This window comes from Caretta caretta, chromosome 1 (genome assembly GCF_965140235.1).
Source record: "Caretta caretta isolate rCarCar2 chromosome 1, rCarCar1.hap1, whole genome shotgun sequence".
NCBI lineage: Eukaryota > Metazoa > Chordata > Testudines > Cheloniidae > Caretta > Caretta caretta.
In genome coordinates this window covers 205585668-205601968 of record NC_134206.1, presented here as the reverse complement: position 1 = coordinate 205601968, position 16301 = coordinate 205585668, and the positions used below count along the sequence as shown (strand labels likewise).

The window sequence follows — 16301 nt, the reverse complement described above, 5'->3', positions numbered from 1 at the left end:
TTCCAGGGTTTGGTCTATGTGTTGACTTAACATAGCCATTAACGTTCTTCAGAGAGCGCTTACTCTGGCATTCAGACATGAAGGCTGCGAGGTGTTGAACCTCAGTTTCCCTTTGTGCACAGCAGTTCAAGCTTGTAGTGGTTTTTCTGCCCTGGAATGTTTTAGAAATATGTCTATGCATTAGCTGTGAAGCCTCAGCCTTATTAGGCTTTTTAGCACAAGGTGTCTTGTCATGTAATGAGACAGTATAAGCATGAAGGCCTTTACAATATAATGAGTTCTTATGCATCACTCCCAACATCTTCACTGGTTTTTCCAAAAAACCATGCACATTGTACATTTTTCACTTTGTGTGAGATCCTTACAGTGTGTATGATAACACCCATTTTTTCATGTTCTGTGTGTATATAAATCTCCTCACTGTATTTTACACTGAATGCATCCAAAGAAGTGAGCTGTAGCTCATGAAAGCTTATGCTCAAATAAATTGGTTAGTCTCTAAGCCCTGGTTTACACTAGGACTTTAGGTCGAATTTAGCAGCATTAAATCGATGTAAACCTGCACCTGTCCACACGATGAAGCCCTTTATTTTGACTTAAAGGGCTCTTAAAATCGATTTCCTTACTCCACCCCTGACAAGTGGATTAGCGCTTAAATCGGCCTTGCCGGCTCGAATTTGGGGTACTGTGGACACAATTCGACGGTATTGGCCTCCAGGAGCTATCCCAGAGTGCTCCATTGTGACCGCTCTGGACAGCACTCTCAACTCAGATGCACCAGCCAGGTAGACAGGAAAAGAACCGTGAACTTTTGAATCTCATTTCCTGTTTGGCCAGTGTGGCAAGCTGCAGGTGACCATGCAGAGCTCATCAGCAGAGGTGACCATGATGGAGTCCCAGAATCGCAAAAGAGCTCCAGCATGGACCGAACGGGAGGTACAGGATCTGATCGCTGTATGGGGAGAGGAATCCGTGCTATCAGAACTCCGTTCCAGTTTTCGAAATGCCAAAACCTTTGTCAAAATCTCCCAGGGCATGAAGGACAGAGGCCATAACAGGGACCCGAAGCAGTGCCACGTGAAACTGAAGGAGCTGAGGCAAGCCTACCAGAAAACCAGAGAGGCGAACGGCCACTCCGGGTCAGAGCCCCAAACATGCCGCTTCTATGATGAGCTGCATGCCATTTTAGGGGGTTCAGCCACCACTACCCCAGCCGTGTTGTTTGACTCCTTCAATGGAGATGGAGGCAATACGGAAGCAGGTTTTGGGGATGAAGAAGATGATGATGATGATGAGGTTGTAGATAGCTCACAGCAAGCAAGCGGAGAAACCGGTTTTCCCGACAGCCAGGAACTGTTTCTCACCCTGGACCTGGAGCCAGTACCCCCCGAACCCACCCAAGGCTGCCTCCTGGACCCGGCAGGCGGAGAAGGGACCTCCGGTGAGTGTACCTTTTAAAATACTATACATGGTTTAAAATCAAGCATGTGAAAGGATTACTTTGCCCTGGCATTCACGGCTCTCCTGGATGTACTCCCAAAGCCTTTGCAAAAGGTTTCTGGGGAGGGCAGCCTTATTGCGTCCTTCATGGTAGGACACTTTACCACTCCAGGCCAGTAACACGTACTCGGGAATCATTGTACAACAAAGCATTGCAGTGTATGTTTGGCGTTCAAACAACATCCGTTCTTTATCTCTCTGTGTTATCCTCAGGAGAGTGAGATATCATTCATGGTCACCTGGTTGAAATAGAGTGCTTTTCTTCAGGGGACACTCAGAGGAGCCCATTCCTGCTGGGCTGTTTGCCTGTGGCTAAACAGAAATGTTCCCCGCTGTTAGCCACAGGGAGGAGGGAGGGTTGAGGGGGTAGCCACGCGGTGGGGGGAGGCAAAATGCGACCTTGTAACGAAAGCACATGTGCTATGTATGTAATGTTAACAGCAAGGTTTACCCTGAAAGAGTGTAGCCACTGTTTTATAAAATGTGTCTTTTTAAATACCGCTGTCCCTTTTTTTTTCTCCACCAGCTGTATGTGTTTCAATGATCACAGGATCTTCTCCTTCCCAGAGGCTAGTAAAGCTTAGAAAGAAAAAAAAACGCACTCGAAATGTTCTCCGAGCTCATGCTGTCCTCCCACACTGACAGAGCACAGACAAATGCGTGGAGGCAAATAATGTCAGAGTGCAGGAAAGCACAAAATGACCGGGAGGAGAGGTGGCGGGCTGAAGAGAGTAAGTGGCGGGCTGAAGAGAGGGCTGAAGCTCAAATGTGGCGGCAGCGTGATGAGAGGAGGCAGGATTCAATGCTGAGGCTGCTGGAGGGCCAAACCAGTATGCTCCAGTGTATGGTTGAGCTGCAGCAAAGGCATCTGGAGCACAGACTGCCACTACAGCCCCTGTGTAACCAACCGCCCTCCTCCCCAAGTTCCATAGCCTCCACACCCAGACGCCCAAGAACGCGGTGGGGGGGCCACCGGCCAACCAGCCACTCCGCCACAGAGGATTGCCCAAAAAAAAGAAGGCTGGCATTCAATAAATTTTAAAGTTGTAAACTTTTAAAGTGCTGTGTGGCATTTTCCTTCCCTCCTTCACTACCCCTTCTGGGCTACCTTGGTAGTCATCCCCCTATTTGTGTGATGAATGAATAAAGAATGCATGAATGTGAAGCAACAATGACTTTATTGCCTCTGCAAGCGGTGATCGAAGGGAGGAAGGGAGGGTGGTTAGCTTACAGGGAAGTAGAGTGAACCAAGGGGCGGGGGGGTTTCATCAAGGAGAAACAAACAGAACTTTCACACCGTAGCCTGGCCAGTCATGAAACTGGTTTTCAAAGCTTCTCTGATGCGTACCGTGCCCTCCTGTGCTCTTCTAACCGCCCTGGTGTCTGGCTGTGCGTAACCAGCAGCCAGGCGATTTGCCTCAACCTCCCACCCCGCCATAAACGTCTCCCCCTTACTCTCACAGATATTGTGGAGCGCACAGCAAGCAGTAATAGCGGTGGGAATATTGGTTTCACTGAGGTCTAAGCGAGTCAGTAAACTGCGCCAGCGCACTTTTAAACGTCCAAATGCACATTCTACCACCATTCTGCACTTGCTCAGCCTGTAGTTGAACAGCTCCTGACTACTGTCCAGGCTGCCTGTGTACAGCTTCATGAGCCATGGCATTAAGGGGTAGGCTGTGTCCCCAAGGATACATATAGGCATTTCAACATCCCCAACAGTTATTTTCTGGTCTGGGAATAAAGTCCCTTCCTGCAGCTTTTGAAACAGACCAGAGTTCCTGAAGATGCGAGCGTCATGTACCTTTCCCGGCCATCCCACATTGATGTTGGTGAAACATCCCTTGTGATCCACCAGAACTTGCAGCACTATTGAAAAGTACCCCTTGCGGTTTATGTACTCGGCGGCTTGGTGCTCCGGTGCCAAGATAGGGATATGGGTTCCGTCTATAGCCCCACCACAGTTAGGGAATCCCATTGCAGCAAAGCCATCCACTATGACCTGCACATTTCCCAGGGTCACTACCCTTGATATCAGCAGATCTTTGATTGCGTGGGCTACTTGCATCACAGCAGCCCCCACAGTAGATTTGCCCACTCCAAATTGATTCCCAACTGACCGGTAGCTGTCTGGCGTTGCAAGCTTCCAGAGGGCTAGCGCCACTCGCTTGTGAACTGTGAGGGCTGCTCTCATCTTGGTATTCATGCGCCTCAGGGCAGGGGAAAGCAAGTCACAAAGTTCCATGAAACTGCCCTTACGCATGCGAAAGTTTCGCAGCCATTGGGAATCGTCCCAGACCTGCAATACTATGCGGTCCCACCAGTCTGTGCTTGTTTCCCGAGCCCAGAATCGGCGTTCCACAGCATGAACCTGCCCCATTAGCACAATGATGCATGCATTGGCAGGGCCCATGCTTTCAGAGAAATCTGTGTCCATGTCCTGATCACTCACGGGACCGCGCTGACGTCGCCTCCTCGCCCGGTATCGCTTTGCCAGGTTCTGGTGCTGCATATACTGCTGGATAATGCATGTGGTGTTTAATGTGCTCCTAATTGCCAAAGTGAGCTGAGCGGCCTCCATACTTGCCTTGGTATGGCGTCCGCACAGAAAAAAGGTGCGGAACGATTGTCTGCCATTGCTCTGACGGAGGGAGGGGTGACTGACGACACGGCTTACAGGGTTGGCTTCAGGGAGCTAAAATCAAGAAAGGGGGTGGCTTTACATCAAGGAGTATTTCAGGCAGGACTTCACGGAGGGTTCCAATAAGAAATGGTGCACCTAAGTTATTGTTCTTATTGGAACAAGGAGGTTAGCCTGGCCTCTGATTGATACATGGCTAGATTTACCTCGCTGCACCTTCTCTGTGAGTGACTGCAGTGTAACCTAGAGGAATGAGTCCCCTAGACGGGGGAGGAGGCAAATGAGTACAAAACAAATCTGGTCTATTTCTTGTTTTGATCCACTCCATCTATCTTTTACATCTTTGGCTGGCAGCAGACGGTGCAGAAGAACTGCATGCCATCCACATCTCATGGCTGCTCAGCAGAAGATGGTGCAGTAGGACTGCTAGCCATCCTCATCTCTTGCCTGTCCGGCAGAAGATGGTACAGTACGACTGCTAGCAATCCGTATCGCCTGCCTGCTCACCATAAGACGGTTTAATAGGACTGACTGCAGGACTAAAGAGAATGACCTGGTCAAGTCACTCCAAATTTAGTCCCTGCGCCCATGTCTGCCCAGGCGCTCCCAGCCGACGTGGCCAGGAGCACCTCGGACACGACGAGGACGGCTACCAGTCGTATTGCACCGTCTGCTGCCAGAAGGCAATGGGTTGCTGCTACTCTGTAGCAATGCCGTACCGCGTCTGCCAGCACCCAGGAGACATATGGTGACGGTTACCTGAGCGGGCTCCATGCTTGCCGTGGTATGGCGTCTGCACAGGTAACTCAGGAAAAAAGGCGCGAACCGATTGTCTGCCCTTGCTTTCACGGAGGGAGGGAGGGAAGGGGGGCCTGACGATATGTATCCAGAACCACCCGCGACAATGTTTTAGCCCCATCTGGCATTGGGATCTCAACCCAGAATTCCAGTGGGCAGTGGAGACTGCGGGAACTGTGGGATAGCTATCCACAGTGAAACGCTCCGGAAGTCGACTCTAGCCTTGGTACTGTGGAAGCACTCCGCTGAGTTAATGCACTTAATGCACTTAGAGCATTTTCTGTGGGGACACACACACACTCGAATATATAAAACCGATTTCTAAAAAAACGACTTCTATAAATTCGACCTTATTCCGTAGTGTAGACATACCCAAAGATGCCACAAGTACTCCTTTTCTTTTTGCGAATACAGACTAACACGGCTGCTACTCTGAAACCTATCATTGTACATTTTACAGTTCTTGCTATCAGCAACAAGTTAGTTACAATCTTTAGCAATAACATCAGGTTTATCACAAGTGTACATTTATAATTATTTTTGTCATGCCAAGTCTTTGGTTTAGACAGATTATTCTTTAGGTCAGCTTGTTCAATGTCCTTCTTGAATCTTTGTTAGCTTTTTCTTGACCTCAGGGTCTTCCTTAACATAGGCTTTCAGTTTAACCACTTCCTTGATGTTTTGGTATTTTAGGGTTAATCTGTGGCTTTTTGCAAGGTTTAATCCTTCCTTTCCTTCCTGCCCAGTAGGGTCAAAATCTGAACTCTTTGGTGTAACAGAATCCATTGGCTGGCTGGGTACGTCCTCTTTGCTAATGGCTTTGGGCAAGTCTTTCTCTCCCAGTCAGTCAGGTAATTTGCATCAACACAGACACTAGCTTGTTTTCTATTTTTTAGATCCTCAAGTTTTACCAATTCCAAGGCTGGACTCTGTCTTAAAGAGATACCATCCATTTTCACTAGCATGTTAGACCTAATGTTCCTTTGTCCTTCCATTACCAACCTCTGCTTCCACATGGAATTAAATGTCTACAAATCATGTCCAAAATATCTAGAGATAAGAGTTTGCCTGCTCTGCCCTGCATCCTTGTAACCCAATCTTTCCTCAGTACCTGAGTCACAGACTGCTTACTTAAAGAATCAACATGGAGACATTCATGTTCCAACAACATTGTCTCCCCAACAAGCGGGTTAAGCTGATAGTGCTGTTTAAACTCCCTAACAATTTTTATTCCATCTGAAATCTCCGCAAAGCTATCCACAATGGATTTTTTTCAAAACAAATTCAGTGGATTCATTTTCATTTGAAAGACTTTGGCCACTAGGCACCAACACGCTTTCCTCAGAAGAGAGACTGTTTACTACCAACAATCGTCCATCAAGAGTCATGGAAACAATTCCTTTTCACAGACTTCAAAGACTTCACCAAGAAATTCCTTTCCTTCTGCAATATCATGCTCTGCAACAGGTTCTTTCTGAGCTTTATTTATGTCCAGAACCAGCTTTGGCACAACAGACAAATCACCAAACTCTTTTTGAGTTTCACATACATCCAGAATTACCTCTGGCCCATCAGGAGGATTTTCACACAACTCCCTTTCAGGTAAACTGCTAGACTTCCTTGTCACAAGATTAGAAGCATTCTCCTCCTTGTTACAAGTTGCCACACTGTCAGTGGCTAACATAGTCAAATCACCTTCATGCTTTCCTTGTGCCCTGGCTATGATATCACCCTGATCAGACAAGGTTGTCATATCTTTACTCAGCAACTCACTAGCAATATGCAAAATAGGAGCACCAGAACTGCTTGGTCTGTGGGAGCTATTTGTGACCTCAACTGGATGCAACCCAGTAGCAATGTCATCATCCCTACAGATACAAATTTTGGACCACTTCCTTCCTGGGCTTTAGTTGTATCCAGAACCAACTTTGGGTCAACTGATAAATTTTCAACTGTCATAGGCTGACGGGCTTCTTCTCTCTGCTCTACAGACAGAATAAAGCTGAAGAAACATTCCCCTTTAACAGACAAAGAGCTTGGGATATCATTTCCCTTGTCCCAGCACACATGGCTGTTCACAGACAATTGCTTGGAGATTGGGGTAGCTCCCTTCAGAGGCAAGTCATTACCCCTAACACACACAGGAACATTTCCTTCACTGTCACAATTCTCTACACTGGTAACAGGTAAGGTATATGGATACTCATGTTCCACTAACCTTGCCTTCCCAAACTGCTGATTAGACAAAGCTGCCTATGCTCATCTAAACTTACTTTGCTTTCCCCTCCCTTAGCAGTTTAGCTGTTGTTTTCCACAAATAGAGTCTTATTACACTGGGCTACTTTAAGCACATCACTTTTACCTGGGTCAGGCTTACTTTCCCAAGCTTTACTAGCCAACAATTTATCACTCACCAAGAATGTACCCCTTCCTTCCTCAGTTAGGGCTTTAACCTGATGACCAATTTTAATTTGCTCTAGAGAAACACCTTCCTGAGCCTTATCTAATGCCAGATTCACTTCTGAGATACCAGACAGACACTCCAAAATTTTTTCCACATATGCACTGCTTCTTTGCACAGATAAATAGCTATCTTCCTCAGACAGACATTTGGAGAAACCCTCCATAGGCAAATCCTTGCCCCTAGTAGACACAGGTTCAGGATTATTTCTTTGCTGTGACTGGTTTATGTCATCAACTTGACTGAACAAAGTTTTAATATCATCCCCAATCAAAAGATCCTTACGCAATAACTTTCTTACCCCAGCTGTAACTTCATGTTTAACACCATTCCATTCAAGATGGATTCTGGCTAAAGGCATACTTACAGTAAACTCACAAAAAGAAAAGGAGTACTTGTGGCACCTTAGAGACTAACCAATTTATTTGAGCATGAGCTTTCGTGAGCTACAGCTCACAGAGGATTACAATATTCACAATGACAGGTTTCAGAGTAACAGCCGTGTTAGTCTGTATTCGCAAAAAGAAAAGGAGTATTTGTGGCACCTTAGAGACTAACCAATTTATTTGAGCATGAGCTTTCGTGAGCTACAGCTCACTTCATCGGATGCATACCGTGGAAACTGCAGCAGACTTTATGTACACACAGAGATCATAAAACAATACCTCCTCCCACCCCACTGTCCTGCTGGTAATAGCTTATCTAAAGTGATCATCAAGTTGGGCCATTTCCAGCACAAATCCAGGTTTTCTCACCCTCCACCCCCCCACACAAACTCACTCTCCTGCTGGCAATGCCCATCCAAAGTGACAACTCTCTACACAATGTGCATGATAATCAAGGTGGGCCATTTCCTGCACAAATCCAGGTTCTCTCACCCCCCCACCCCCCTCCAAAAAACACACACACAAACTCACTATCCTGCTGGCAATAGCTCATCCAAAGCGACCACTCCCCCCACAACGTGCATGACAATCAAGGTGGGCCATTTCCTGCACAAATCCAGGTTTTCTCACCCCCCCACGCCCATACACACACAAACTCACTCTCCTGCTGGCAATAGCTCATCCAAACTGACCACTCTCCAAGTTTAAATCCAAGTTTAACCAGAACGTCCGGGAGGGGGGGTAGGAAAAAACAAGGGGAAATAGGCTACCTTGCATAATGACTTAGCCACTCCCAGTCTCTATTTAAGCCTGAATTAATAGTATCCAATTTGCAAATGAATTCCAATTCAGCAGTTTCTCGCTGGAGTCGGGATTTGAAGTTTTTTTGTTTTAAGATAGCGACCTTCATGTCTGTGATTGCGTGACCAGAGAGATTGAAGTGTTCTCCGACTGGTTTATGAATGTTATAATTCTTGACATCTGATTTGTGTCCATTTATTCTTTTACGTAGAGACTGTCCAGTTTGACCAATGTAAATGGCAGAGGGGCATTGCTGGCACATGATGGCATATATCACATTGGTGGATGTGCAGGTGAACAAGCCTCTGATAGTGTGGCTGATGTTATTAGGCCCTGTGATGGTGTCCCCTGAATAGATATGTGGGCACAGTTAGCAACGGGCTTTGTTGCAAGGATAAGTTCCTGGGTTAGTGGTTCTGTTGTGTGGTATGTGGTTGTTGGTGAGTATTTGCTTCAGGTTGCGGGGCTGTCTGTAGGCAAGGACTGGCCTGTCTCCCAAGATTTGTGAGAGTGTTGGGTCATCCTTTAGGATAGGTTGTAGGTCCTTAATAATGCGTTGGAGGGGTTTTAGTTGGGGGCTGAAGGTGACGGTTAGTGGCGTTCTGTTATTTTCTTTGTTAGGCCTGTCCTGTAGTAGGTAACTTCTGGGAACTCTTCTGGCTCTATCAATCTGTTTCTTCACTTCCGCAGGTGGGTATTGCAGTTGTAAGAAAGCTTGACAGAGATCTTGTATGTGTTTGTCTCTGTCTGAGGGGTTGGAGCAAATGCGGTTGTATCGCAGAGCTTGGCTGTAGACGATGGATCATGTGGTGTGGTCAGGGTGAAAGCTGGAGGCATGTAGGTAGGAATAGAGGTCAGTAGGTTTCCGGTATGGGGGGGTGTTTATGTGACCATTGTTTATTAGCACTGTAGTGTCCAGGAAGTGGATCTCTTGTGTGGACTGGACCAGGCTGAGGTTGATGGTGGGATGGAAGTTGTTGAAATCATGGTAGAATTCCTCAAGGGCTTCTTTTCCATGGGTCCAGATGATGAAGATGTCATCAATATAGCGCAAGTAGAGTAGGGGCTTTAGGGGACGAGAGCTGAGGAAGCGTTGTTCTAAATCAGCCATAAAAATGTTGGCATACTGTGGGGCCATGTGGGTACCCATAGCAGTGCCGCTGATCTGAAGGTATACATTGTCCCCAAATGTAAAATAGTTATGGGTGAGGACAAAGTCACAAAGTTCAGCCACCAGGTTAGCCGTGACATTATCGGGGATAGTGTTCTTGACGGCTTGTAGTCCATCTTTGTGTGGAATGTTGGTGTAGAGGGCTTCTACATCCATAGTGGCCAGGATGGTGTTATCAGGAAGATCACCGATGGATTGAAGTTTCCTCAGGAAGTCAGTGGTGTCTCGAAGGTAGCTGGGAGTGCTGGTAGCGTAGGGCCTGAGGAGGGAGTCTACATAACCAGACAATCCTGCTGTCAGGGTGCCAATGCCTGAGATGATGGGGCGCCCAGGATTTCCAGGTTTATGGATCTTGGGTAGTAGATAGAATATCCCAGGTCGGGGTTCCAGGGGTGTGTCTGTGCGGATTTGATCTTGTGCTTTTTCAGGAAGTTTCTTGAGCAAATGCTGTAGTTGCTTTTGGTAACTCTCAGTGGGATCATAGGGTAATGGCTTGTAGAAACTTGTGTTGGAGAGCTGCCGAGCAGCCTCTTGTTCATATTCCGACCTATTCATGATGACAACAGCACTTCCTTTGTCAGCCTTTTTGATTATGATGTCAGAGTTGTTTCTGAGGCTGTGGATGGCATTGCGTTCCGCATGGCTGAGGTTATGGGGCAAGTGATGCTGCTTTTCCACAATTTCAGCCCGTGCACGTCGGCGGAAGCACTCTATGTAGAAGTCCAGTCTGCTGTTTCGACCTTCAGGAGGAGTCCACCTAGAATCCTTCTTTCTGTAGTGTTGGTAGGGAGGCCTCTGTGGATTAGTATGTTGTTCAGAGGTATTTTGGAAATATTCCTTGAGTCGGAGACGTCGAAAATAGGATTCTAGGTCACCACAGAACTGTATCATGTTTGTGGGGGTGGAGGGGCAGAAGGAGAGGCCCCGAGATAGGACAGCTGCTTCTGCTGGGCTGAGAGTATAGTTGGATAGGTTAACAATATTGCTAGGTGGGTTGAGGGAACCATTGCTGTGGCCCCTTGTAGCATGTAGTAGTTTAGAAAGTTTAGTGTCCTTTTTCTTTTGTAGAGAAGCAAAGTGTGCGTTGTAAATGGCTTGTCTAGTTTTAGTAAAATCCAGCCACGAGGAAGTTTGTGTGGAAGGTTGGTTTTTTATGAGAGTATCCATTTTTGAGAGCTCATTCTTAATCTTTCCCTGTTTTCGAAACAGCAGTCTGGACTTCTACATAGAGTGCTTCCGCCGACGTGCACGGGCTGAAATTGTGGAAAAGCAGCATCACTTGCCCCATAACCTCAGCCATGCGGAACGCAATGCCATCCACAGCCTCAGAAACAACTCTGACATCATAATCAAAAAGGCTGACAAAGGAAGTGCTGTTGTCATCATGAATAGGTCGGAATATGAACAAGAGGCTGCTCGGCAGCTCTCCAACACAAGTTTCTACAAGCCATTACCCTATGATCCCACTGAGAGTTACCAAAAGCAACTACAGCATTTGCTCAAGAAACTTCCTGAAAAAGCACAAGATCAAATCCGCACAGACACACCCCTGGAACCCCGACCTGGGATATTCTATCTACTATCCAAGATCCATAAACCTGGAAATCCTGGGCCCCCATCATCTCAGGCATTGGCACCCTGACAGCAGGATTGTCTGGTTATGTAGACTCCCTCCTCAGGCCCTACGCTACCAGCACTCCCAGCTACCTTCGAGACACCACTGACTTCCTGAGGAAACTTCAATCCATCGGTGATCTTCCCGATAAAACCATCCTGGCCACTATGGATGTAGAAGCCCTCTACACCAACATTCCATACAAAGATGGACTACAAGCCATCAAGAACACTATCCCTGATAATGTCACGGCTAACCTGGTGGCTGAACTTTGTGACTTTGTCCTCACCCATAACTATTTTACATTTGGGGACAATGTATACCTTCAGATCAGCGGCACTGCTATGGGTACCCACATGGCCCCACAGTATGCCAACATTTTTATGGCTGATTTAGAACAACGCTTCCTCAGCTCTCGTCCCCTAAAGCCCCTACTCTACTTGCGCTATATTGATGACATCTTCATCATCTGGACCCATGGAAAAGAAGCCCTTGAGGAATTCTACCATGATTTCAACAACTTCCATCCCACCATCAACCTCAGCCTGGTCCAGTCCACACAAGAGATCCACTTCCTGGACACTACAGTGCTAATAAACAATGGTCACATAAACACCCCCCCATACCGGAAACCTACTGACCTCTATTCCTACCTACATGCCTCCAGCTTTCACCCTGACCACACCACACGATCCATCGTCTACAGCCAAGCTCTGCGATACAACCGCATTTGCTCCAACCCCTCAGACAGAGACAAACACCTACAAGATCTCTGTCAAGCTTTCTTACAACTGCAATACCCACCTGCGGAAGTGAAGAAACAGATTGATAGAGCCAGAAGAGTTCCCAGAAGTTACCTACTACAGGACAGGCCTAACAAAGAAAATAACAGAACGCCACTAACCGTCACCTTCAGCCCCCAACTAAAACCCCTCCAACGCATTATTAAGGACCTACAACCTATCCTAAAGGATGACCCAACACTCTCACAAATCTTGGGAGACAGGCCAGTCCTTGCCTACAGACAGCCCCGCAACCTGAAGCAAATACTCACCAACAACCACATACCACACAACAGAACCACTAACCCAGGAACTTATCCTTGCAACAAAGCCCGTTGCTAACTGTGCCCACATATCTATTCAGGGGACACCATCACAGGGCCTAATAACATCAGCCACACTATCAGAGGCTTGTTCACCTGCACATCCACCAATGTGATATATGCCATCATGTGCCAGCAATGCCCCTCTGCCATTTACATTGGTCAAACTGGACAGTCTCTACGTAAAAGAATAAATGGACACAAATCAGATGTCAAGAATTATAACATTCATAAACCAGTCGGAGAACACTTCAATCTCTCTGGTCACGCAATCACAGACATGAAGGTCGCTATCTTAAAACAAAAAAACTTCAAATCCCGACTCCAGCGAGAAACTGCTGAATTGGAATTCATTTGCAAATTGGATACTATTAATTCAGGCTTAAATAGAGACTGGGAGTGGCTATTTCCCCTTGTTTTTTCCAACCCCCCCCCCCCCCGGACGTTCTGGTTAAACTTGGATTTAAACTTGGAGAGTGGTCAGTTTGGATGAGCTATTGCCAGCAGGAGAGTGAGTTTGTGTGTGTGTGTTTTTGGAGGGGGGTGGGGGGGTGAGAGAACCTGGATTTGTGCAGGAAATGGCCCACCTTGATTATCATGCACATGTTGTCATTTTGGATGGGCTATTACCAGCAGGAGAGTGAGTTTGTGTGTGGGGGGGTGGAGGGTGAGAAAACCTGGATTTGTGCTGGAAATGGCCCAACTTGATGATCACTTTAGATAAGCTATTACCAGCAGGACAGTGGGGTGGGAGGAGGTATTGTTTTATGATCTCTGTGTGTATATAAAGTCTGCTGCAGTTTCCACGGTATGCATCCGATGAAGTGAGCTGTAGCTCACGAAAGCTCATGCTCAAATAAATTGGTTAGTCTCTAAGGTGCCACAAGTACTCCTTTTCTTTTTGCGAATATTCACAATCTTATTTGGTAAATAATATTCCTCTTTGACAAGATCTGCTGTAACAAGAGTGATGTTAGAAGCTGTAATGTTCCCTGAACAGCTTTTACCATTGATTTTTACATTCTCTGCACAAGTTATGGGGTTACCTTCACCTGAGCTCACAGTAAAAGCATTTACATAAAAGGTGGCAGTGTTGGGGTAAATTTGGTCACACACAGTCAACTGCTTAGAGTCAAACAACATACCAACGTTCTTGCAAACTGAATAGATTCTATCCCCATCTTTGTTGTTGAGAGGAGCTGGATTTTCAGGATGATTCAGTTCCTGTTGTTCCTTTATTCTTTTGAGTTGGAGCTTAAGTCTGTCCACTTTTGCCTTAGCTTCTAGTTCCTGCAATCAAATATATGCTATTCTTTGTTGATATTCAAAACACAGGTGTTTTCTTTCAGTAGCTTCTCCTTCCATATCAGCTATTTTTTGCTTTTGTTCAAGTTCTAGCAGCTGGTTTCTTATTGCAAGCATTTTCGCTGGGTCTGCTTCCTTATCGCTGGCAATTAACAGATTTTTCAGTACCTGCTCTGGGGCCTTTTTCTTAAAAGACAACCCCCTCTGTGAGCACAATTCTTCCAGGCTTTTTCTGTCAGGATCTTGATCATGGGTCACTCACTGTAACTGATTTTTAACCCTTAATCTCTCCAATATCAAAATTAAATTTTGACAAGCATGGGGTTCTGATCCAAAAACCCAATTAACCTGTGGTAATGTGTGTCCAAGCACAACTATGCCACTGTGACCGGGGTCCTAGTGCGGGCCAGCTGTGGTCACTCAGTTAGGGTGAACTGCAAAGAATGGGGCAGACAATCCTTATAAAGCTGGTGGATATTCCAATACCTAGATTTACCAAGCCAGCATAAAACAGCTTCTTTATTACCTCACTGGTTACTCAGAAGTCGAAACAACACAGTTCCCTTAAAATGATCCAGCCTCAGGCCTCCATCCAGGTACTCATATTTTCAAATATGAAAATTTCTGTAAATCTTGTTTCATCATAGAAAAGAAAAGGTTCTACCCCAATCCCAAAGGATTGGACATATTATCTCCCAGGTTATTGAATATTCCAGATCTTACCCAAATACACGTTACAGCCAATTCTTATTAACTAAACTAAAATGTATTAAAAAACAAAAGAGAGAGTATGGTTAAAAGATCAATATACATACAGACATGAGTTCAGTTCATTTAGGGGCAGAGATGGTGAGCTTTGTGGTTGCAAAGAGTTCCTTTAGAATTCAGTTCATAGGTCATATTTCATATGTCCAAATCTCATATTCGGGGTTTACCAGCATAAGTGGGACCTCAGACTTGCGACTCAAACTTCCCCTGACAAAGCCTAAACAGATCTGAGATGACAGAATCAGGACCCAAGGATCCTTTATACAGTTTCATGTCTTTTGACAAGTTGGAATTCCTCAGGGAACAAAAGGTAATTAGGATGACTTTGAAGGAGGTCCATTAACATAAGGCCATTTGCTTGTTCCTCCACCATTCACAGTACATTTCAGAGAGAGATGAATACCATGATATGCCATGTTTACAATTCATTTAAATGATAGGAACTTCTTTTGACCTCTGAATTATCAGAATACAGCATAGACAGGGACTGTTGATTACATTGTGGACCGTACTTATATGTATGTAAATACACAAAAACACAAACATCTCCCCATATGTCTTCTGTGGGTTATTTATTTTGCAGAATGTTTAACCCTTTCTAGCTATGCGTCACAACCACATTTTACAGATGGGAAAAACTGTAACAGACAGAATTAAGCCAACATTTTCAGAAGTAACCTCTCATTTGGAGTGCCTGGAGTTTTTGGATGCCCTAGTTGAAACACCTAAGTCCTGATTTTTTTTCAGAGATGTTGAACAACATACAGCTCCCATTGCCTTTAACTGGGTCTATGGGGGCTCAACAACTCTGAAAACTACACTCAAAGCATCTCATCCTAAAACCAAGGAATCTAAAGCTCACTCTTCAAAATTTTGGTCTGACTTGTCCATGGTCACATACAGTCAGTGGCAGAGCTGAGAATAGAAGCCAGTTGTCATGACTGGGGCATGGGCAGTCTGACCTAGTGGAGGAGTTGGGTTTGGTCAGATGCCAGGAGGTCAGTCAGAGACAGGGCAGACCAAGAGTCAGGTGTCAGGAGGCAGGCAGGGTCAGGTTACTGGGGTTGGGTGTCAGGTTACTGACAGCAATCAAATAGTGAGGCCAAGGATGAACGAGGGTCGGAAACTGGAGTCTAGGATCTATTGCTAGCAGGGTCTGAAGTAGAAGCAGGGAGGTTGCTCAGACTGCTCCCCATCATTGCTTCCTGGTTTTATATACTGGTATCAGCCCACCCGGTGGCTATCAGGGGCTGCCAGTCAGGTCCTTTGGGGAAAGTACTTCCTGCCAAGTCTAGTTTTGTGGGGTCCTCCCAAGCACACCTAGCCCAAGCCTCTAGTGGTGATGTGGAGGCATCAGTAGCCCAGAAAACCCATGGTCTGAGATTCTAGCCTTGCAGGTTCTTACACCAGGAGTCTTGGGTAAAAACAACGTAGGCTTGTCTACATGAACATTAAGGGCAGCTCTGCACTTAAAGCTGCTGTAGCGGTTTAGTGAAGATGGTAGTGCGCAGATGGGAGAGGTTCTCCCATCGGCGTAGTTAATCCACCTCCGTGAGAGGTGGTAACTACGTCGACAGGAGAATCTCTCCTGTTGACATAGCACAGTCCATCCCAGGGGTTAGGTTGGTATCACTGTGCTGCTCAGGGATGTGGATTTTTTCACACCCCTGAGCGATGTAGTTATATTGATGTAAGTTTGAAATGTACACCTGGCCTTAGTTTGCAGCAAGCTGGGTGTGACTTTACCCCA

The 16301-nt window shown here is 46.1% G+C and overlaps 1 protein-coding gene across 6 annotated transcripts in view; it reads left to right on the top strand.

Annotated features, from left to right (window-relative positions):
* Positions 1 to 16301, top strand: part of B4GALT4 (beta-1,4-galactosyltransferase 4) — an 83548-nt gene that overhangs the window by 13327 nt on the left and 53920 nt on the right. Inside the window, exon 2 of one of the 6 annotated variants that reach the window (XM_075118921.1) lies at positions 10971 to 13286. The exons of 4 other annotated variants lie outside the window; for them this stretch is intronic. In XM_075118921.1, coding sequence (XP_074975022.1) covers positions 11541 to 12497 — 957 coding nt within the window. In that variant the 5' untranslated portion in view covers positions 10971 to 11540 and the 3' untranslated portion in view covers positions 12498 to 13286. Of the gene's footprint in view, positions 1 to 10967; positions 13287 to 16301 lie in introns of those variants that run through there. One more of the 6 variants, XM_075118919.1, reaches the window with a different exon arrangement.